Here is a 20711-nt window from a genome sequence, read left to right on the forward strand (position 1 = left end):
TAATCTTCTGTTTTTGGGCTATGTGGATGATTTTGTTAATATTATGTTATCAAAAAAACGTTCACGTTATAGAGGCACTGCACCTTTAACCCCTGTTACTCATCTTCATTCACATCAATTGAATCGAATATTGCATTCTCTTCGAATTCGTTTCCACTTTCGTTCTGTACAGAATCTTGCATGAAAAACGAAAGGCTGCTGACGCAATTGAGCTGCTAAAGCTGATCGCGAAGCAACCAATCGCATCAAATGACGCCGACAGCATAGAACGCGAATACGATGACGGCGGTAACACGCACCAGCTTCGCTCCTTTCTAACCGCAACGGTACGGTCCGGCCCTATCGTTAATCAACCTCAGCGTGCGGATATGACCGCGGCCGCCGCTGCCGAAGAATCGTCCTCCTCGCCTTCCACGACGCCTTCCACGACGATCGTTTCAATTCCGGCTACCGTCAACCGTTACAGCGACGGCAAGCACAACATAACCGTTCACCTGCAACCGACCGTAGGCAGCAACTATGATAGCAGTACCGGGGAAGACACACTTGACACCTGCCGCATGCCAACGGACAGCAACCCGGAGCACGGCAAGCCCATTTGATATTTAATGTATCAAGTCAACGTGTGTCATAAGTAGACGACACGTCAGACGTCGGATTGTTTTACTTGGTTGTAACAGTATAAAGCAGCCTTTTTTTAGGGTTATCGGCGGAAAATGTTGTGCCGTTACATTCTTATAAGTTTGATCATCAGACGTAAGCCATGATCGCAACAAAAAAGTGACCGTAAAGCAACAGAGTAAACAGCGTTTAAGCAAATCCAAATGATTAACATTCATTTAAACTGCCAAGCACCGCTTATAAAGGTGACACGTACATGACGAAAATATTACTATTAGAAAGAATAATATTGCGCAATAGCATACACAAACACGGCTAAAACGAAATCAATAGACTAGCGTGAAATAGGAAAAAAATAGCATTCGACACCTGGTGGTACCCATAGGACAAACCCAATTATCTAAACCGCATTGAAACATTACTAGCGAGCAGGAACGTTGAACATCTATAGTACAACACGATTAACGAAGCGGTAAAAAACAACGCTCAAGAGAATAACTACATTTTAAAAGATGTGCCATCTTTGCACTATTAGCATAGATCGTTACATAGATCCGAACCCTCTTCGCACAACCAAACTGATCTACGATCGTGAGCAACAGAACAAATAGTTTGCAAAAGAGAGCCAAATATGAACAAATCACACATGGCACACAACGCCTAATACTACACATGTTTAAATGTAAAACGATAACACAACACACCCCACGTGCACGTGAACTCGAAGCGCGCCAAAACGGCAACACAGACCACTTATAACAAGCGTAAGGCAAAACAATTATGTGCTGTGCTGTGTGTCTGGTTGGGGGGTGATTATTATAAAGACTGAGCAGTTCATTTAAGTTGTTCGCAAGACAACGTCACCCTTTCCACGGACCGACGCGCATCGAAGAGATGGACGAACGGAAACGGCTGCGACGGATGATGGAAATGAACTGTCTAAAATTAATCGAAAACATTTAAAGTAATTTACTAAAATCAATTTGCAACAATTTTGCCTGAACGGATGTGCAGTAAGGCGTATGTGAGTGTGGGTAAGAAACTAACGAGTAGTTGGGATAGGAAACCTACAATATTACAACTCCAATTACAGGGGGAAAAGTGGAAAACAGAAGTGAATGTAACCTGAAAGCCTGATTGTGGAGACGAACGGTTAAAGTACGCGCTAAAGAAAACATTAAATGATACGCAAAATTAAACACATAGAGGTATAAAGCACCAAAGCATATGTAACTAGCGGTGCGCTGTACGGAGGATAAGGATGAGGTAAGAGCGTTCGAGTGATGCGTTTTGTTCAACATTTCAATTTTGTAATATGCGAAAAATTGTGGTAAAAACTAGTTGTATAGGCTAGCATTATCAAAACCAAAATCGAAGGGTCTGTTGTATAGCACAGACATTTATGTCATTAAATTGCCAGTTTGGCGCACTGAGGATAATTGTTTGATAAAAGCGTTAATTAGCAGTACTCTGTTTTCCGCACAAAATGCACACCCAGTTTGCCATCACACATCGACAGGGATACGAAAACTCGTTAATGAAGGTGCGATTTTAAGGAAAGTGCACCAAATCGGTCCTCCAACGGATTATATAATTCCACGATACCAACTGTGCACTCTGACACGATCACCAGAAGTAGGTTTTTTCCTCCCCGGACTTTATCACAACACAAAATGCAACAGAACATGTTAATCTGTAGGAACAGGCGCAATACATCCCGTTGAACTAGGTCACTTATCAACCACCACTGATCGTACGTAACGGTTCGGGTAGTGCCAGAAACTTCGAGGTAGCTCTGGCGGAAGTAGGATTCTAAACGGTAATACGAAAACGGTATGTTAACATGAGTGCATCATCTACAGTAACCAAAACCCCCTGCTCAACCCGTACGCCGTATCGATCCTTATGCCGATCTGCAATCTATTGAAAGTTAAATAAACAGGTTTTAATCATACGTTTAGTAAAAAACAAAACCTTAACAAGTGCTTCATTATTCGTGAGAAAACGGATTTTTCGTAAAATAGAGAAAACCTTATGCTTCAGTAAAGGTTCTAACAAACTTTTTATTAATGAAATAATGAGTGATTCTCATCGCAACTCTGGGCGGCAACAAATTACTTTACTTGTACGTTTTTCAGCGTTTGTGCTTTCACCGTTCCTTTGCCGGGGACAACGAACGATCCTTCCTTGTAGCATGCCACAAGCTCACCGTTCGTTTTCAAATCCGGTGCAACGGTTTCGAAGATTTTCTTCTTAGGATTCATCACCACATCCGGTACGCGTGGGTACCCCTCCACGTGTACCAAATCTCCCGGTACAGAACCCTCCGGTGGGGCTAGAATTTCTACCCCATCCGGTGACGAAGCACACATCACCATCGCTTCCGATAGAATGCCACGCATTTTGGCCGGTTTAAGATTGCACAACGCAACTACCATGCGATTTTGCATCTGCTCTATCGGAACGTACTTCACTAGGCCGGAAATGACGGTACGCGGACCATTCGGTTCGCCACAATCGATCTTCTCCACGTACAAACTGTCCGCATCGGGATGGCGTGCAACCTCCACGATTCGTCCGACACGCATATCCAACCGTCCTACATCGATTGGCGGTTCTTCCGTGGCTGGTGTTCCAACCTGTTTAGCTTCGCCGGCTGGTTTTTCCTTCTTGGGTTTCTTTTCCTTCGGTGGTTTACTCTCGTTCTGCTGCTGTGCTTGTGCCGGTACTTCCTTGGGAGTTTCCTTCACCACCGGTGGTTGAGCAACGGGTTCCATTTTAACCATCACTGGACCACTGCCAGCCCGTACCTCTTCCGGCGTCGGTACCGGAATCTGTACTTTGCCGTGCGCTACCTCCAACGAAACCAATCTCTTCAAGCAAGCATCCACCTGACGGCGGAGGGTTTCATTTTCCGCCTGCAGAACAGCAATCTTGCGCTGCACTTGTTCATTTTTAATTGTTTTCAACTATGCAATAAAGAAAAATTGCGTTAAACTAACAATTCGGGTTGTTGACCGAGGGAAAGGTACGAAAATAAATCTGTACTCACCTCCTGCTTCAGCGACTCGAGCAACTCCTCTGCTGCCTTGTTGTTGGACAGAATGTGCTGTAAATCACTCATCTTCATTAAACGTGGCACTGCGATTATTCGTTTCACTACTGCGCCGAAGGTGATACCAAACATTCGGTGCACTGTCCGAAATCAGTAAAACCGGTATCGGTAAACTTTTAACCAAAACACCTCCGCTTTTTTGCCTGGATGAGCGCTGTGAAACGTGGAAACAGTTGGGTAAGCTGTCAAAATGTTAATCATTTGTTTTCATTTCCACTTCACAAAACATGCGGTTTTTGAACGAGGAAAGCAAGGAGTGTCGTACGCCAAGCGGAAATAAAATGGTAGCAAACTCTAATTGATTCCTGATTTAGAGTTTTGGCTGCTTTTTGGAGTAATGTTTCGTAGAAACGAACGAACGCACATTTCAAACGTTCGACGAAATGTCAACGGGTTTCGTTGCTATTGTTGGATTTCGATGATAACAGACTGCTGTCATCAGTGTCATTCCGATAGGAAAGAAGAATTTATAGAAAACACAAAATACGGCCGCGAGAATTGAGCTGTTTTGTAATTTAGTCTCAATTCCCTTGGGGATTTTATCGATTGATTGGAACAGAACCGGGCCAGAAGAACATTCGAATAATTTGTAAGACATAAAGTGTTTAACTGTGCAACATGACTGGACGTGGCCGTAACCAAGGAACGAAGCTCGAAAGTACCATCGAGCAGTGTCGCAGTGAAGGACGATGGAAACGAGTGATCGAACTGGCCGAAGAACTAAAAACGGGATATCCGCAAGGTTTGAGAATGAGTCATCCCCAAGGGAACCTACCGTATTGTGATCGAATATTTATATCATTTGCAGAATGTCTCGCCAACTTTCTCACTGGCGAAGGAAAGCTTGAATGCTACCTTGAAGAGCATCCGCCGATAGAGGACAACTACTCCAAAGCCAAACTGGGACTATCCGAGGCTAAGCGCTATTTGAACTCCGTCACTGGTGAGAACGGAAAGAAGGCTGGCTTTGCATTGGATGCACATTTGCTACTAGCTAAGCTGTACTTCGCATGCGGTCAGTATGAAGAGTCACTGCAGAACTTTGTGCTGGCGGAATTGAACACACTTTCGGAGAAGCATCTTTCGTCGTAAGCTATTTGCATATCCGATATTGATGAACATCCGTTGAGGTCTATATTTTTTTTGTTCTATCATTGCAGAAGAAGCATACGAATTCTTGCTGAATCGTACGCCATCAAGGGCATGTGTTTGGAGAAGAAGGGCTCCAAAGCACCGTCCAAGTTTAAGCAGGCCGAGCAGGAGACGGAAATGATAACTTGCTTTGAACGAGCGGCCGATCTCGGTATCCTTTACCTACAGGGTCAGGACAATAACAATCAGGGCGAAGTGCGTCGAATGGGTGCAATCCTCGAGACAGGTCTGCAGAGGGCACCGATCGTACTGATAAAGGCAGGCAAACTGCAAAACGCCATTGACCGTTACCGGGTGATGTTGAGTGCGATCGAAACGAAGGCAACTCAAACGTTGCGGCTTACCCTTGCCCGGCAGCTGGCGGAAGTTTTGTTGCGTGGCGTATCAGGTACTATTTACACACTCCCGGCTAGTAACACTCCGACGCGCAGTGCCTCGGGTAGTAACAAACGTCTCTGGGAGCCGCGCAAATATTCCGGCCGGCAACAATTCATCCCGAAGAATCAACACGAAGAAACGATCCTTTTATTGCTTATCGCGGAAACCCTCGCCGTTCGGGATGCCGTTTTGTCACAATCGCCCGAATTCCGCGATGCACGCTTACATTCGCTTGGTAATGCGACGGCAATATACGATCTAATGACGTTGGCCACCGTACGATGGAATCAAGTTGCACTGCTTCACGATTCGCTCGAGAAAGCATTGAAATTTGCGTTTGGGGAAAGTCACGTGTGGAAGCAGTACGCCACCTGTCTGATGGCCCTCGGGCGCTACAAACATGCCGTTTGTGCTCTCAAACAACATTCCAACCTAGAGCCTGGGGATAGTGTGTCATGCCTAATGGCTGCCCGCGTTTGCTACGAGCATTTGGATCAGGTGAAGGAGGGACTTGCTTTCGCCGAAGATGCTCTGCGGAAAGAGCTGAAAAGTCCTATTGGACGAAGATCGCGTGCTCAGCTTTACGTCGGTATTGGACTGCAGCAGATGGCCGTATCATCGAATTTGGTTTCGGAGCGGGATCGCTACAATCGGCTTGCGTACGAGGCGCTAGAGCGTGCTGTCCAGCAGGATCCAAACGATCATCTGGTTGAGTATTATTTGGCCTGCCAGCATGCCCACAATTACAACATTACGGAAGCACTGGTGCACATAACGACAGCACTGTCGCTGCGTGCCGAACATGCATCTAGCTTATTGTTGTTCGCTCTACTACTAACGGCAAACCGTCGTCCAAAGGAAGCACTCGCTGTGGTTCAGGATGCAGTCGAAGAGTTCCCGGACAATTTGAATCTGCTGCACGTAAAGGCACACCTTGAGTTATATCTGCGCGATGTCGAGACGGCCCTAGAAACGGTACAGCAGATGTTTGCCATTTGGCGAGAGGTTTACGAGGTACAGCTTGCCAACGCGGCTAACGAGCATGATAACGAGAAGCATTCGGATACGCGTAGCGTTATCCAGATGCAATCGTCCCAAATGTCCGATAAGGATTCAAGTAAGTTTATCATGTTCTATAGATTATTTGGTTTGTTTCAACATTAATTGCATGCTTCGTTGCAGATTCTATCCACGCTGCATCGCTGGCAGCATCGCGCATTGAACATGCACTTAGCGAAGCGGCTAGCTCACTTAGTTCGTTCAGTCCTCGGCCCGGACCACAGAAGGCTTGGATGATTCAATTCAAGATTTGGCTCCTGCTGGCGGATGTGTATCTAGCAATCGAACAACCAAATGAAGCAATCAACTGCATCCAGGAAGCAAGTCTAATTAATCCCGTTTCGCACCAAGTTATGTACATGGTACTTATTGCACGCCACCCAGATGTAGGAATTGTAGCTTACTGTATTATACATTTGCTTCTTTTCAGCGCGGCCAAATTCATATCTTCCAATCACAGTGGCATGAAGCCAAACAGTGCTTCCTTAATGCCGTTTCCGCCAATCCATACCACACGGACGCTTTGCGTGCTCTCGGTGAAGCACATCTGACACTCGGTGAACCCCGGTTGGCGGAAAAGACGCTCAAGGATGCAGCCAAAATTGATCCTAACTGTCCCAAGATATGGTGAGTATCAAATTTCTGTACGATTCCCTTCGAATAGTTTTACTAACGTTTTTTTCTTGTAGGTTCTTGCTCGGGCGCGTTATGGAAAGTCTTGGTGATTATACGGCTTCGGCTGATTGTATGTCGACGGCATTACAGCTAGAGCCGTACTGCCCGGTGCTACCGTTCAATGCAATCGGCTTGGTTTTCGATTAAGAATGCAACTAAATATTTAATCCTGCTCGTAACAGCTAACTTAACACCACCACCACGGGTACATAATGTATAGCAGTGAAGACGTTCGTTCATTTGACTATTCTTCATCGATCGTTGACTAATTTTAGGATCCAGATAATCAACCAGTGTTATGCTCTCCACCCTCCTTTACATTGTCCCCTTGTATCTTGGCGTGAGCATAATCATATCAGTTTTAATATCGCAAGTGACAAAAAAGACGGTAGACGGTCTCTGGAAGAACAAAAGTATTATGTCACGTTGCGTGTCATTCTTTGGTAGAGTAAACATGTGGTTCCTTTTCTTCGGGGTGGGATGCATTTTTAAGATTTCTTGTCTTGTTTTATAATTTGCGCGGTGCATTTGTATTTGTTATACCTTTCAGTCATAATAATATTGTTCCCAAGTAATTTTACTTTATCACTCTGTGATCGTATCGTTATTAGTTAAAATTGATGTGGTGTTTTCTATGGGGCACATGTTTGAGAAGGTTAATTCATCTCGGGTATTCAATACGCGTGCATACATTGCAGATAGCACCTTTTGTTAACTTCTCTACTGCGGAATGATGATGTATTATCAATAGTCATGTTTAAGGAAATGGAAACCAAATAAGTATACAATAAAGTTCGGACATGGTTAAATGAAAACATACCATGATTTCACTAATTCGGATGACATAAAATCTGAATATCTATTGAAAAATCATAAATAGATTATTCTCCCTGCGTCAGGAGGTGATTTTAGGAGCTTTATTTTATTTCCTTTTATAGCACACAATTTCGTTGTAAAAATATGTGTGCCATGAGTGAATCAATTAGCAGTTACAGCAGCTCAAAGTAAATAAACGAGAACATGCCAACACACTGCTGGGTTTAGGGAAGAAATCAAATCTCCATCGCTCCGTGTCAACATAGATAACTCGTGTGCGGTTTGGTTAGTGCAGCTTATAATGGATGATTCTTATATCCTGTGAGCGAGTGCGTGTCGCGCGTGTTAGCAACGAAGATTAAATTAGAAAATTAAGGCAAAATGCTGATAGAACGAACAATGTTCAAGATGAAAATGTGACAAGCTCCCAGCCCATCTTCCGGTAGCTTACGATTCATCATCGCTTCCGGGATGGCCAGCGCGTGGTTTTGGACCACCGGCTCGCTTTGCCATGATGATTTCGTCCACCTTCAGAATCGTACAGGCAGCACCAACGGCGTACTTCAATCCCCAATACTTCGTGGTGTACAGGTCGAAAATGTTCTTCGTAGTGACATCGACAGTGGCCGGTTGTTCCGATTCGATGTCAAAGCCTTCCGTCTTCTTGCCCTGCTTGTGTGCCAGATAAAGCTGGTGCACAACCTCGGTTGCGTTGACGCCACTGTTTTCGGCGAGAGCCTTCGGGAAGAATTCCAGTGCCTTAGCGAACTTACGCACGGCGTACTGCTCCAATCCGGGGAGCGTGTCGGCGAACTCGGACAACTGTTGTGCAAGCTCAATCTCTACAGCACCAGCACCGGGAAGAAAACGGGCATCACGTGTCAATCCCTTGAACGTATTTACACCGTCATCGACAACACGCTCAATATCATCCATGTAATTGTCGGTAGAACCGCGAATAACCACCGTCGCAATACGGCTTTCCGTGCCATCCGATTTGAAGATCGTGACCGAGGTGTCGCCCAACTCATGCACGAACACGTTATCGCAATAGCCTAGCTCCTCTGTGCTCGGTGGAGTTAGACGGGGCAAAACAGTACCATTCACTGCCTTGCTAAGGCGACGCAGATCGAATTTGGAATTCAATCGAACCGCCATCAGACCGTACTTGTTCATGTAGTGCAAAGCCATATCACCGAATTTGGCACCGGCTACGATCACTGTCGCGCCCGTGTCCACGATCGCCTTAATCTGTGCCTCCAGCAAGTTCTCCTCACCCTGGCTGAAAGTTTTGAGCTCTTCAGCCGATTTGATCAAAACCGTACCCTTCGTTTCCGTCTGGATGATATCCACAGGGCAGGAGTACAGCGCGATCTTTGCCTTCGTTGCAGAAGTTACATCGCCCTCGACGAACCGCTTGAAAACCATGCCCGGTATAACTTCCGACATCTGCAGTCCACTGCCAAGAATCTTGCACACACGGATATTGTCCACATTGAACGTTGTCTTTTCGGGCATGATAGAAATGCATGCCTTTGCGATCAGATCCGCCAGGAAGTCTTCGTTGCCGAGCTGCTTCGACATTACTGTCGCACGAATTGCGTTCCGCACTGGGAGCAAGCTACGGTAATCCTTAATCTCGTGACAGGTGACGGTGGGCAGTATGTCCAATGTCTTCTGTAGTGCCTTCTCGTAACCCTCGGTGATGTCACTACTGGTTACACCCAAACGCAGCAACTCCTCCGCCTCCTCGAGCAAAGCACCACAGAAAACGACTACAAAGTTGGTACCGTCGCCGGCTTCCGCTTCCTGCATTTGGCTCGCCTCGATCATCAACTTCGCGGCCGGATGTTCCACATCTAGCTCGCGCATAATCGTACCGGCATCGGATGTGACAAACTGTTTCTCGATGTGGTTAATGATCATCTTGTTCATGCCATTTGGCCCATACGCCGACCGAACCGAGTTGGCGAACTCTTTGCAGGCGTTAATGTTGCGATACACCGCTTCCTCGAGACCGGAATATGCCTGCAAACAAACATGTGTGTTTCCTCACGTGAATCATCTTGCACCCGGGGGAGGTTGTCATTTTTTTTTTTGTTCGCCATCCAACCATCCAACATGCTACTGGGTTGCCGGTGAAGGATGTTATTTTGTCGTTTGCCATTATTTTTCACTTACCCGAGCTCCATCCTTCAGCATCGACGCAAAACCGGGGGCTTTTGGAACATGTAGAGCCATTTTTGTGCACAGATTTTTCTCGTTTCAGAAAACAGCGGCTAAAACTTGAACAGAACGCAATGCTCTCGTCGCGAAAGGGGCTCTTCTTCTTTTTCTACCTGGTGAGGTTATCTTCGAAACTGTCAATTTTGGTCCTCTTCTAGCAATTTGTTTATATTTATGCGTTCGCAGCTTGAACGCTCAGATTCTATGATTACCAGTATGATATTTATTTATTATCGAAGAATTTAAGTTTTTTATAATTTTGCCCGTAAAAATCTCTTCTAAACATATATGTGTGCTTTGCTGATTTTCTGAAACCTATATTTTGTGTATTTACCACAGTTGAAGCTTTCGTCGTTACCACAGCTGAGTCTTTCGAATTGGTCCCAATTGCCCCAATTGTTCCCAACAGGCTGTCAAACGGCAAAAAAACTTTAAGCAAAAAACTAGGAATGAAACGATCATCCAATTAAAGCTTTCTGGAATCTCTTCGCACGGCAAAAAGTCAGTAAAGCAGCGAATTTCACACACCCTAAAATAACTCGATCGTAACGATTGCCTTATCGTGCGCTGTGTCACTTTCGTGTTGCATCCATCTACGGATTCGGTGTGTTTGAACCAATTTTCCTGTGTTTCTGTGCGCGGAAGCTACCGTAAAAGCATTCACCATAGGGCTATCGGAGACAGCCGTGATGGATATAATGGCCTCGAACCTGCAGCAGCAACGAGCAATCACTGAGCAGCTCCGGCGTGAAGCTGCCATCCAGCGCATTACGGTTTCGCAGGCCGTAGCGGACATCGTGAAGTATGTGACGGAACATCAAGCCGAGGATTGCCTGCTGGTAGGATTCTCCAGCCAGAAGGTGAACCCGTTCCGCGAGAAGAGCTCCTGCAGTATCCTGTAAGCTGGGGAGCGCAGATGCCTCCCGTCCATCACCATGGCCTTGTACCGAAGGAAGAATTCACTTGCGCTTGGAATTCTGATGGGTAAAACGAGTTGGAAGATGGACAGTTTTGTCGTCGGAAGGCCCAATGACGTCATCGGTGATGGTGTAGTAGGGGGCAAGCTCAAAATCACCGTACCACAAAGTTATTTGATGTGTTAAGTGTCTATTTGAAACTGGAGTCAGCGCCCTGGCAAACTAACACGTACCATCCTACGCAACCTATACAATGCCAAACGTATCAAAATTGCCTGTAGTGAAGGAGGGAAGCAACAGTTTGTTGTTTCCGAATGTCACTGATCACACATCTCCCCATATCTGTCGCTTCTGAACGTAGCGTAAAGCATGCAATAGAACTATAAGTCTCAAAATCATACCCCTACTACTGTCGTAGTACAACCTCGTCCGCATAAACTCCGACCGCGATCAGATCCCAAATGGAACACTTTGTCAAAACCAGATCCGTAGAAGGTATACTCCTCTGGGGAAATTCCCACGAAAGAATGCCAACGTGTTTTTATAGAAATTTTACCCCAGCACCAACATACCCGTTGTCATAGTAACGCCCGGGCATCTACTGAATCTTACGACAGACTGGAGTTTTCTCGTACGCTTCCATTCGTTTTTAACCTACATGTATACTGAGGGATAGCTGGAATGTAAGCTAGTTCCGCATTTCCTATAATTTTGAAAGGGGAATCTCAAGCGAACTCACAAAATTGAATACCAAATATTTAGTAACACACAAAACAAAAAAAGAACTCACAATACTTACAAGGGTAAAGAAACACAGGACAAATAAGGTAACCACTGCTCTCGTTCAAGATGTAGTAGCCAATTAGACTTTATATAGCTGCTGACTCTCGTCGGTGTTGTACAAGCATATTAGGAAAACAAAGCGCAAAGGAAAAAGCAAATCTTATATCAATGTTACTACTATATTATATTTACCACTACCGAATTACACACCCAACTGTCGTCGTTGGTTCACTCGGATGCATTCGTCCATCGAGCGGGATATTAGCATGAGGCCGGAGGTTTTACGACCGGTTCCTACAAGTGGCTAGCCAGAATTTCGACCTGGAACGCCGGAAATGCGATTCTTTGCTTGCGAACGGATGGAAATAATGTATAACGTGCAACTAATAAACAGTGGACTATTTAACTGTGTCGTGTAAAAGTGAACGGTATGTTTTCTTTAACGGAAGAGTTAATTCGTACGATCCGAACTTTAGGCATTAATTGAAGGAAAACAACAACAAAACGATTGGTTTCTTTTTGTTAACTGGTGCTTATATTAATCATTTCTCAAATAATCTAGTACACGAACGATTGACTCCTCTACCAAGCATTTAACCACTTAAGCCGCGAATCCTTCCGTAACGTTTCTCCATCCATACGTTGCTTTGCATTGCGGATCTGTTCGGCTGCCGTTATCTTGTTGTTGGCCACTTCGATTGCTTCCAACTTCCGAATCACGACACACTCGCCGTTCTCCTTCAGGAACGTTCGCTCGATGTCATCCTGGGTCGGTTCACCGTACTTGTACGTAATTGGAAGAATTTCCACCAAATGTTTCACTTTCCACAGGCGAGCATTGTTTTCCGGGATGTTTTTCACCACGGCCACGGCGTTTTTCTAAGAATCAATATGAAAAAAGTCGAAACGGATAGTGTGGGATTCAAAAGCAAACGTATCGAAGTATTTCTTTTGTTACCTCGTACAAACCCAACCCACGAAGTATCCGTTTTTCCCAATACGGCAATCCCTTGATGGGTTTCAACCGCCGGACGCTAAATAGCTTGGATGGTTCTCCTTCTAGTGCCGGTATTTCGTGTCCGCTGCCGTCCCTACAACAACAAAATTACACCAATGAATTTCGCTGGAGTAGCGTGTCCAAAAGAGAGTGTGTGTTACTAACCTTGGGTAGTAATAGATCTGGTCCTTCAATATACCGCCTTTGTAGAGGAACTTTTTGTTCGGTTTGCCATAGTGCCGGACCGATACTAATCCTTTGAGCTGCTGTGCTAGTAAGGTGGAATTTTGGAACAATTTCAGCATTATTGTGGCCGGCAAGTTGGTTTATTTTACATAACAACACCGTGTCGCCTGCTTCGATTGGTGCGTTTTGGCCATCTGTCACTTCGCCGGAGGAACTTTGACGGTGCGATTTAAAATGACGGGTTGAGAAAAGCAAAAGAAAAACGCCCTTTTCGTTTGATATGGCACAAAAATCGTACTTCGACAGAGGGAACATGATGAATGTCCGTATAGTAACGCATTTTTTCGGAACGCGACCCTTTATCCATTGTTTTTGGGTGGAATATTATCATTTGTATTAAAGGAATCAGGTAGGAATTCTTTCATCACCACCATTTAACTCACATGGATGCGATCAATTTCATGAAAGCTGTAAACCTAAAATCAGTTAAACACTGTTATCTTAGGCCTAGAATAAAAATTTGATTTTTCTTATTGTTTCTCGTTGCAAAACTTTGACTCGGATGTCAAGGGGCAGTTGATGAACAAACAATCTACAACAAAAATTCGACTCCATCCGGAGTTTACAAAAAAAAAAGAAATGTACCGGATTGGGAAAAGAAAATTTTTCGTGTCAAAGGAACAGAAGGACATATAGCACCTTATTACCGGTCCCGAAGCAGTTCGAGATAGTTGAATAAAGGGTGCTCTAAACGGCAGAGTAGTAAAGCGAAGCCAAGAACGAAAGATTCCATATTTATATCATGGGTAGGTTTTCACAGAGAAGAAAAATACTCTTAGATGGGTAAACTAGTAAACAGTTCTGGGCAATAAGGTACGATGCTAGAAAATCCCTACCTTAATTGTGATGAGCTATGTAATTGTTGAAAAAAGTACATGTACATGTAAAACAGCATTTGCAAAGAGGCTACTACGGCACGCCACAGCATCATGAATCAATCACTTCGGAGATTTGACTCACAGCGTTACAAGATTTCCAACTGATCATGAACTGAATCATGATGCTGATCTTGATCAGCGGGACGTTCATGAACGATAGTGACATGGCTTGGATAACCAAGAGTTTTGTTTTGTAGAACTGTTACCCCTTTCGGGGTTTTCAAAAATTGCCATAGCGGACGGTATTTCACGTCCTCAAGGCGGGGTATTGGTATTAGTTTTCAACTAGCAATAATCGCACCTCGGTTGAACCTCATTGGTTACGATATCGCCACTGCGCAAAGCTAACCTCTCACTGCTCTTCCCGACCGTCCTGGTCACGCACAGACATGCTACACTAGCGATACAGATCTTCAGCATCAATCGCAGCATACGTATACGCGCACACACTCCTACATGCTACGGTCATTCTCATCGTACGTACGCATTGCTACATTCAAATGAAACGGGGAATTGCAGTGTTTAAGCTGTCCGGAGAAAACCCGTTTGCCACCCTAATGCAAATTTTTGCATTTATCCATGGGGTAGATGCATTTAAGGATGCAGTTTTGCACCCTTTTACAAATGAGCTAAGGGTTAGCTTCAAGGACGAATCGCAAAATCCATGGTGTAGCCAGTGAGCAACGGAGTAAATCACAACGGACAATCAGCTTTATGGAAAAAGGAAACACGTAAAAATGCAGCAAAACCGGATACAATAGCCTTCTTCGAATATTTGTCCAATTGTTAAGTGTTTGCTGTAAATAATGTTGCTCATTACATTATAAGGACAGATATCCTTAACTAACTCATCAGTAGAAACATACAGTATTTGTACTTGTCATGTCAGTACAGTACTTGTCATGTTTAGTTATAATTCTGTGATATAGGCAAGCAAAGCTCAAACCGTACCACGTTGCAGTACGTTGCAAATTTCAAACAAATCTTCTCTACAACGAAGCAGTTCTTCGGTCGGATGTACCTGCAACATTTGTAAGGTTCTTTCTACATCCTTCCAGATAACAGCCAACAATCGGTTTCCAAGGATACGTGGTGATGGGCTTTATTGCACAGGACGATGCTCAAATGTAAAACCATATGAAAAGGAATTATCGCAAATGTTTCATGCGCATGGTTCTTCCCATTTGCTTACTTAATACGTACAACATCCAACAACCTCTGCGGGACTGCATCTATGGCAATCGAACCGGTGGAGCGAGCGGAAGAACCACACCGTTGCTGCTGAACCGAACCTGGCCGGGTGTTGCTGGCCGACACTGATACCACTGCTGAGTTGCCAGGACCGATCGTATGCCGCACCATGTCACGAAGCGCTGCCGTCGTTTTGGCTCGATTCTTCAGCTGATCGAAGATGCGCTTCTTGCTATCCTTGAACTTCTGAAATCGACTCTCACGCACCAGAATACGTTCCTTTAGCAGCGACAGCTTGTAGCGTTCCTGTTCGAGAGTTTGCTTCAAATTGTGTGCGTGCATCTTCCGTTCGAGTTGATTGTCGATTTTCAGACGCCGCCGGTACACGTCCATCACTTTGCGCCGCAGACCCTCCGCTCGGTTGGCACGCTCCTCAAGCGTTTCTACCAACGACTGTCGCCAGATGTCCCGATCGAGTACCTTCTCCTCCTGATTTACCGTTGCGTCTTCGAGGCGTTTCAGTTCCCGGCTTCTACGTTCGCATTCTCGGATACCCTTCTTTATTTCGATATTCTTTAGCAAACTTGCCGATCGCAGATCCTTTTCATTGATTTCGTCCTGTATCTTTTCGATCTGCTGCTGCTCGAGACGGGCCAGCCGTTGTTTTCGATTGCGCACCTCAATCATCTCGATCGAACGCTTTTGACGTATTGCTTTCCGGTAGTTTCTTTCCTGTTGATCAAGCAATGACTTGCGGAAGACCTTCTCCTGTTCCCAGCACTGCTTTGCAAGGACCGCTTCTTCCAGCTGGTCCAGCTCCTTGATGCGCTTGAGAACCATGCAGTGCAGGATGCGTCGATCGTGATCGGTAAGATCAGTCCGGCTTGAAATAGGATCGGTGGGAGGAGAGGATTCCCGTTGTAGTGAGACTGCATGTAACCGTCGACAAATTGCATGATAATCGCCGGACACCGAGTCCGTACCGGTATTTTCGTTAGAATCGGTCCTGCCACGCTGAGATGCCGAACGTGGCCGCACTCGTGAGTCAGACGGAGCTTTGCATTTTTTCCCTGCCTCTTCATTGCGTGACCTTTGCTCGGAACGGCTCTTATACGAGGAAAGATCACTGGTCGATAGGCACCGTGTAGCCGTTTTATTTTCACTCACCAGCTGTCTTTTGTTACCGACATCCGGTTCGGAAGAAACTTTTGCTGAGGATGCACTGGATCCAGCTCGATTCCGTTGCTGCCGATGGACGGTGGACATCGAACGAGATTTTCGTGACAATTCTGTTGAACTTTCCGACCCCAAGCCAGTCATACAGCTCGTACTTCCGAACGGTGTTCCATCAGTATCGTCCGTCCCTTCCCGTCGGTTTCCGTGGCGAACGCGATTATGGTGATGGTGGTGATGATGTCCCAAATGGTGCGGCAGCCGATGATGCACATTGTAATTGATGTGAAAATTGTAATTATAGCAGCAGTTGTAACTGAAAAGGGATGAATTGTCGCTGCTGGCGCTACCACCACCGGTGCCACGTCCCACAGCCGGTGCACTACAGCAACTCCGTGCGTGCCTATGGTAACCGCTATTTCCAGGGACTGCCACCGATGTATCGGATTGTTCCGATGCGGGTCTTGCAGGACTTTCGGATTCAAACGAGGGCACATCGTAATCTACATGATTGCTATTACAATCTATTTTGGATGAGCGGAATTTTCGTTTCAGTTTACTTTTAAGCTTCCACATGTTGGTTCGCAAATGGAGAGAAATACCGACTGAATTCACTTGCACTTTCAAACTTGTGCGCTAACTTATCGACAACAATAACATGGGTTTCGAGTGTTTCGCATTTTATCGACCAAACGATTGGAAACGACGCTTTTCTTTATCAAAACCCTTTCTCTTTGCCATGGCAACCTGGAAACGGGTAACGTAGTAACCCATCGATGATGGCATGCCATAGCTGGTCCCTATCGTTATTCCACAAACATTTTTCCCCGTTTGGGGTGTTAACTCATACGGAATAATTAGATAATTACACATGTAAAGGAATATAAGCGGATCGGGGATAGTGTTTGTACGGGAATGTCTGAAGGAACGAGGGCGCAAAGATCATAACTACAGTTACGGTAAGCAAATATTTTCTTTCGTAGGAAATGAAGAATTGTATATACAAGTTTTACCCCTTGACACGTTCGTTCAAACGTTTAAATACTTCTATGTTATTTTCCATATAGATGTTTAACTCTAATGATGGTAATTTCACCAGATGTACAAAAACAAACAATACGGGAACGTGGTTCGTTACTTCTTTGATGTTAAGCGTGAAGTGAAGTAACGCAAACTAGAGCAAAACAATGCCTAGTTGTTAGTTGCACATAGTGCAATGGGGCTTTATGGTCCTGCGACCAGTGAGACAGAGAGAACTGATCACATACCGATCGCCGTGAATAAGGTTTAGCAGCGATAGCCTAAGGGTCAGCAATCGTTACTTCGACCTCTACACCGGGTTCCATGTTAATCGAGGTGATTTGTTTCACGATTTCCGATGGCGAGTGCAGATCGATGATACGCTTGTGGATGCGCATCTGCGAATAGACAAAAAAGAACATGCATAATTATAGCTTGCTTATTGTAATACATGATATTTGAAACTACCGAATGAAAAGAATGTCCGAACCAAATGGAGACTTGAAAAATTATGGACCATTGATCAAGCACTATGACGTAGGACGGTTTAATCTGGGCCCGTTTTTCGAAAGTGCAGTTATCCGCGGTCGAAAAAACCCCTTAACGTACACTTTGGTTTAAACTTGCCCGACCAAAGATTATAAATGCTGCTAGACGTACCTGGAAACGATCCCAAGTCTTCGAACCCTCACCGCAAGGAGTCTTACGGGTTGTGATGCGGAGGATCTTGGTCGGCATGCGGACTGGACCCTGTGAAAGTAAAGCGAAGGCAATGAATATCCTCCATTCATGACCCGACATAGGAAGAAGAAACTTACCTTCACACGCAACTTTTGCTTCTTTGCCCCGGCGATCAGATCGGCACACACCTTCTCCAGGCTGCGCACATTCCGGGAGGTCAGCGTGATGCGGATACGATGAACGGTCGCAGTCTCGACGACCGGTTTCTCAATGTCCTTGGTAGCTACGGCAGCCTGAAACAGAGAAATACAGCAACAATAAGCAACTGAAATATCTATGACACGTGTATTTATCACAAGCCTCCCGAGCGACACGGGTAACCTAACCTAGCATAATAACACGAAGGTGTTATCGCTTGAAAACCGCCTTATTGCCTACGGAACTGGATTAATTTAAACATCATTGAGGTTAGCACAATACGCTACTTACCATGATAATCGTCAATTCAAGAGAAGAGTTTCCTGGTCGAGATAATCAACAAACGATTGACCAGCGCTGAACCAGTCCAAACCACTCTGTTGTACAACTTTTGACGAAATGGACGAGTGCGGGTTTCCACTTCATGATCGGCTGTCATTGCATAGGAAACGACCGGCTAGCATGAATGTTATCTGTTGGAAGTCTATTTTGTACGACACAGCACAGGGGTTTCCGGAATAAATTCTACAAACAGACAGCCGTTTCGAAACGCACACTTTTCTGAAGTCTTCTTCGATTTATACACACTACAGTTGGCGTTTTGCTCTGTCGTATTTTATTTTCATTTTTTGAGGACTGTATGCATGAATTGTAGTACAGTATTGTTGTAATAATTACCAAAATATAATTTCAATAATTTTGATCAATGTTTGAGGGATTTAATTGGTCTATGATGAATAAAACGATTATTTCGATAAATCCAACATAGCGCGCAACCCTGAACTGTTGATGACAGTTGACAGCTGTACAGAAGCGCAGTGCGGACTTCCGGACCAGAAGGGTAACAACTGTCAAACTCGGACTCCTCTCGCTCTTTTTCCGGGCATCTTTGATGTGCTAGTGGACACATTTCGTTGTGAACCCAAATAAAAATCGCTGTAAGTGTCGTATTAAATGAAGCAATACCATCGAAATAGTGCCAAAACGATAGCTAAATAGTTGCCTCGTGCGAGGGAGTTTAAATGGTTGTATGCTGTGGTTGATTTTAATTTGAATGAGTGCCTTTTGTGTTCGGGCTGATGCGAATCGGTTTCCCGGTGGTTGATGTTGTCAGATGAGTGGTGGTAGAATGTTGATGACATGACACCAGCAACGGCGCCGTAACTCGGAAAGGCCGATACCGTGCTGCATGTGCTTTTGAGGATGGAAATGTCTCACACGTTGTACAGTAATGATTATGCAAATAATATTAACGATGATGGTTTCTCTTTCGTCCAATTAGATGGTGTTCGGTTCCAAGGTGATCAAAGCCGGTAACGGCGAACCCGATGCGTTCGAGACGCAAATCGGCCAGGCTATCCTGGAGCTGGAAATGAACTCAGATCTCAAGCCGCAGCTGCGTGATTTGTACATCACCCGCGCCCGTGAGGTCGAGTTTAACAACAAGAAGGTAAGATATACCAGCAGATTGTCACGGTTCCATGGTTATTCATTTCGGTTTTGGAAACTTTTAGGCGATCATCATCTACGTGCCGGTGCCGAAACAGAAGGCGTTCCAGAAGGTTCAAACCCGGCTGGTGCGCGAATTGGAGAAGAAGTTCTCCGGTAAACACGTCGTGTTCATTGCGGAGCGTCGTATTCTGCCCAAGCCAATGCGTGGTCGCCGGGACCCTAACAAGCAGAAGAGACCGCGATCCCGAACTCTTACTGCCGTGTACGATGCCATCCTCGAGGATCTGGTGTTCCCCGCGGAGGTAGTCGGCAAGCGTATCCGTGTGAAACTCGACGGTTCCCAGCTGATCAAGGTGCACCTGGATAAGAACCAGCAGACCACCATCGAACACAAAGTGAGTATGAGACTGTATATCGAGTGAGCAGTGCATTTTTTCTGTTGCAAGTGGAATGTTGCAAAGTGCATATTTAATCACATTGATCGGATATGACCGACGGAAACAAATGTCTCGTTTGTCGTGGAGAATTATGTTACGAGAAACATAATATAGGCCATGCGTGTGTCTATTTATTTTCAAGATTAAATCGCTAATGTGTTTTTTCATGCATTGCAGGTTGATACGTTTGCGTCGGTGTACAAGAAGCTGACTGGCCGTGACGTTACGTTCGAATTCCCTGAGAACTACCTGTAAAATAAGAGGGCGCACTAGGATAGCCAGAGTCAGCAGCAACAGCACTTGGTTTTGGAGTGTTTGTGCTACTACTTTACGTGGGAGATGAAGGAATAAAAGGGTGGACGCAGAAAAGCCGTTACTAATATCCATCAATAAAAACGTATGGATAGGGAAAATTAATAGTGCCAGTGAGTTGATTTACAACCGGTTTGAGAATAAGATTATGAATCCATGAATATGGACCAGAGAATTCGAGTACCTTTTCACAATGAAGGCTAATGGGGATTTGTTTCATGGTAAGTGCGAATTCTTGATTCTTCCGCAGTGCATAATAATATTAACGCAGTTATTAGGCAAGCAACCGTACCTTCTCCGTACCGTAAAACGAACACCTTACTCGGAATCTTAAATACTATTTTGGTAAGGCATTAAATTGCTAAAGAATTATTCCGTTGTAAT

The 20711-nt window shown here is 45.0% G+C and overlaps 9 protein-coding genes and 1 non-coding gene across 12 annotated transcripts in view; 4 read left to right on the forward strand and 6 right to left on the reverse strand.

Moving 5' to 3' along the window:
- LOC128297463 (DNA fragmentation factor subunit alpha-like) overlaps positions 1–2577 on the forward strand; it is a 30249-nt gene extending 27672 nt beyond the window's left edge. Inside the window, exon 4 of the mRNA XM_053033106.1 lies at positions 173–2577. Within this exon, the coding sequence (XP_052889066.1) occupies positions 173–602 (430 nt within the window). The 3' untranslated portion in view covers positions 603–2577. The remainder of the gene's footprint in view (positions 1–172) is intronic.
- Positions 2578–2665: 88 nt separating this feature from the next.
- On the reverse strand, positions 2666–4115 carry LOC128304078 (aminoacyl tRNA synthase complex-interacting multifunctional protein 1). 2 transcript variants are annotated; one of them, XM_053041221.1, is made up of 3 exons: positions 3674–4115; positions 3351–3590; positions 2666–3320 (listed from the first exon to the last, which is right to left on the reverse strand). In XM_053041221.1, the coding sequence occupies exons 1-3, from the start codon at positions 3806–3808 to the stop codon at positions 2736–2738; spliced, it is 960 nt and encodes a 319-aa protein (XP_052897181.1). In that variant the 5' UTR covers positions 3809–4115; the 3' UTR covers positions 2666–2735. The 2 variants fall into 2 exon arrangements, with proteins under 2 accessions (XP_052897181.1, XP_052897173.1); XM_053041213.1 differs by having other exon boundaries at positions 2666–3590.
- A 107-nt stretch (positions 4116–4222) lies between these two features.
- Positions 4223–7797, forward strand: LOC128304063 (tetratricopeptide repeat protein 7B). Of its 2 annotated transcripts, none has more exons than XM_053041193.1 (6): positions 4223–4478; positions 4545–4824; positions 4897–6383; positions 6449–6687; positions 6756–6952; positions 7015–7797. In XM_053041193.1, exons 1-6 carry the CDS (start codon positions 4355–4357, stop codon positions 7145–7147), a joined length of 2460 nt encoding a protein of 819 aa, XP_052897153.1. In that variant the 5' UTR covers positions 4223–4354; the 3' UTR covers positions 7148–7797. The 2 variants fall into 2 exon arrangements, with proteins under 2 accessions (XP_052897153.1, XP_052897161.1); XM_053041201.1 differs by having other exon boundaries at positions 6476–6687.
- An 86-nt stretch (positions 7798–7883) lies between these two features.
- On the reverse strand, positions 7884–10138 carry LOC128309423 (T-complex protein 1 subunit theta). Its single transcript, XM_053045804.1, has 2 exons — positions 9998–10138; positions 7884–9844 (listed from the first exon to the last, which is right to left on the reverse strand). The coding sequence occupies exons 1-2, from the start codon at positions 10055–10057 to the stop codon at positions 8264–8266; spliced, it is 1641 nt and encodes a 546-aa protein (XP_052901764.1). The 5' UTR covers positions 10058–10138; the 3' UTR covers positions 7884–8263.
- A 331-nt stretch (positions 10139–10469) lies between these two features.
- On the forward strand, positions 10470–12157 carry LOC128309781 (guanine nucleotide-binding protein subunit gamma-1). Its single transcript, XM_053046250.1, has one exon. It carries the CDS (start codon positions 10732–10734, stop codon positions 10942–10944), a length of 213 nt encoding a protein of 70 aa, XP_052902210.1. The 5' UTR covers positions 10470–10731; the 3' UTR covers positions 10945–12157.
- A 117-nt stretch (positions 12158–12274) lies between these two features.
- On the reverse strand, positions 12275–13101 carry LOC128298001 (uncharacterized). Its single transcript, XM_053033724.1, has 3 exons — positions 12905–13101; positions 12701–12833; positions 12275–12621 (listed from the first exon to the last, which is right to left on the reverse strand). Exons 1-3 carry the CDS (start codon positions 13042–13044, stop codon positions 12325–12327), a joined length of 570 nt encoding a protein of 189 aa, XP_052889684.1. The 5' UTR covers positions 13045–13101; the 3' UTR covers positions 12275–12324.
- A 967-nt stretch (positions 13102–14068) lies between these two features.
- LOC128299938 (U4 spliceosomal RNA) lies at positions 14069–14209 on the reverse strand. Its single transcript, XR_008287316.1, has one exon. It is a non-coding gene; the product is annotated as a U4 spliceosomal RNA (small nuclear RNA).
- A 756-nt stretch (positions 14210–14965) lies between these two features.
- Positions 14966–17140, reverse strand: LOC128307990 (myotubularin-related protein DDB_G0290005). The gene has a single exon (XM_053045450.1). It carries the CDS (start codon positions 16801–16803, stop codon positions 15052–15054), a length of 1752 nt encoding a protein of 583 aa, XP_052901410.1. The 5' UTR covers positions 16804–17140; the 3' UTR covers positions 14966–15051.
- A 94-nt stretch (positions 17141–17234) lies between these two features.
- Positions 17235–18558, reverse strand: LOC128308006 (40S ribosomal protein S20). The gene is made up of 4 exons (XM_053045451.1): positions 18418–18558; positions 18066–18221; positions 17908–17997; positions 17235–17645 (listed from the first exon to the last, which is right to left on the reverse strand). Exons 1-4 carry the CDS (start codon positions 18418–18420, stop codon positions 17529–17531), a joined length of 366 nt encoding a protein of 121 aa, XP_052901411.1. The 5' UTR covers positions 18421–18558; the 3' UTR covers positions 17235–17528.
- Positions 18559–18941: 383 nt separating this feature from the next.
- Positions 18942–20432, forward strand: LOC128302277 (40S ribosomal protein S7). The gene is made up of 4 exons (XM_053039068.1): positions 18942–19064; positions 19409–19576; positions 19641–19973; positions 20193–20432. The coding sequence occupies exons 2-4, from the start codon at positions 19409–19411 to the stop codon at positions 20268–20270; spliced, it is 579 nt and encodes a 192-aa protein (XP_052895028.1). The 5' UTR covers positions 18942–19064; the 3' UTR covers positions 20271–20432.
- The last annotated feature ends 279 nt before the right edge of the window (positions 20433–20711 follow it).

Source organism: Anopheles moucheti, chromosome 2 (assembly GCF_943734755.1).
Source record: "Anopheles moucheti chromosome 2, idAnoMoucSN_F20_07, whole genome shotgun sequence".
In the NCBI taxonomy this organism is placed as follows: domain Eukaryota; kingdom Metazoa; phylum Arthropoda; class Insecta; order Diptera; family Culicidae; genus Anopheles; species Anopheles moucheti.

Excerpts from the sequence above, each read along its gene's own strand:
- LOC128307990 (XM_053045450.1), bottom strand. The coding sequence starts at position 16,803 with ATGTGGAAGCTTAAAAGTAAACTGAAACGAAAATTCCGCTCATCCAAA.
- LOC128308006 (XM_053045451.1), bottom strand. Across the intron at positions 17,998-18,065 it reads AGCAAAAGTTGCGTGTGAAG|GGTCCAGTCCGCATGCCGAC; the intron begins GTAAGTTTCTTC and ends TTACTTTCACAG. Across the intron at positions 17,646-17,907 it reads AGACTTGGGATCGTTTCCAG|ATGCGCATCCACAAGCGTAT; the intron begins GTACGTCTAGCA and ends GTCTATTCGCAG.
- LOC128302277 (XM_053039068.1), top strand. The coding sequence starts at position 19,409 with ATGGTGTTCGGTTCCAAGGTGATCAAAGCCGGTAACGGCGAACCCGAT. Across the intron at positions 19,577-19,640 it reads TCGAGTTTAACAACAAGAAG|GCGATCATCATCTACGTGCC; the intron begins GTAAGATATACC and ends GGAAACTTTTAG. Across the intron at positions 19,974-20,192 it reads AGACCACCATCGAACACAAA|GTTGATACGTTTGCGTCGGT; the intron begins GTGAGTATGAGA and ends CATGCATTGCAG.
- LOC128309423 (XM_053045804.1), bottom strand. The coding sequence starts at position 10,057 with ATGGCTCTACATGTTCCAAAAGCCCCCGGTTTTGCGTCGATGCTGAAG. Across the intron at positions 9,845-9,997 it reads TGCTGAAGGATGGAGCTCGG|GCATATTCCGGTCTCGAGGA; the intron begins GTAAGTGAAAAA and ends GTTTGTTTGCAG.
- LOC128298001 (XM_053033724.1), bottom strand. The coding sequence starts at position 13,044 with ATGCTGAAATTGTTCCAAAATTCCACCTTACTAGCACAGCAGCTCAAA. Across the intron at positions 12,834-12,904 it reads CAGATCTATTACTACCCAAG|GGACGGCAGCGGACACGAAA; the intron begins GTTAGTAACACA and ends TTGTTGTTGTAG. Across the intron at positions 12,622-12,700 it reads GTGGGTTGGGTTTGTACGAG|AAAAACGCCGTGGCCGTGGT; the intron begins GTAACAAAAGAA and ends ATTGATTCTTAG.
- LOC128304078 (XM_053041213.1), bottom strand. The coding sequence starts at position 3,808 with ATGTTTGGTATCACCTTCGGCGCAGTAGTGAAACGAATAATCGCAGTG. Across the intron at positions 3,591-3,673 it reads TCGAGTCGCTGAAGCAGGAG|TTGAAAACAATTAAAAATGA; the intron begins GTGAGTACAGAT and ends TTTATTGCATAG.
- LOC128309781 (XM_053046250.1), top strand. The coding sequence starts at position 10,732 with ATGGATATAATGGCCTCGAACCTGCAGCAGCAACGAGCAATCACTGAG.
- LOC128304063 (XM_053041193.1), top strand. The coding sequence starts at position 4,355 with ATGACTGGACGTGGCCGTAACCAAGGAACGAAGCTCGAAAGTACCATC. Across the intron at positions 4,479-4,544 it reads AAAAACGGGATATCCGCAAG|AATGTCTCGCCAACTTTCTC; the intron begins GTTTGAGAATGA and ends TATCATTTGCAG. Across the intron at positions 6,953-7,014 it reads CCTAACTGTCCCAAGATATG|GTTCTTGCTCGGGCGCGTTA; the intron begins GTGAGTATCAAA and ends TTTTTCTTGTAG.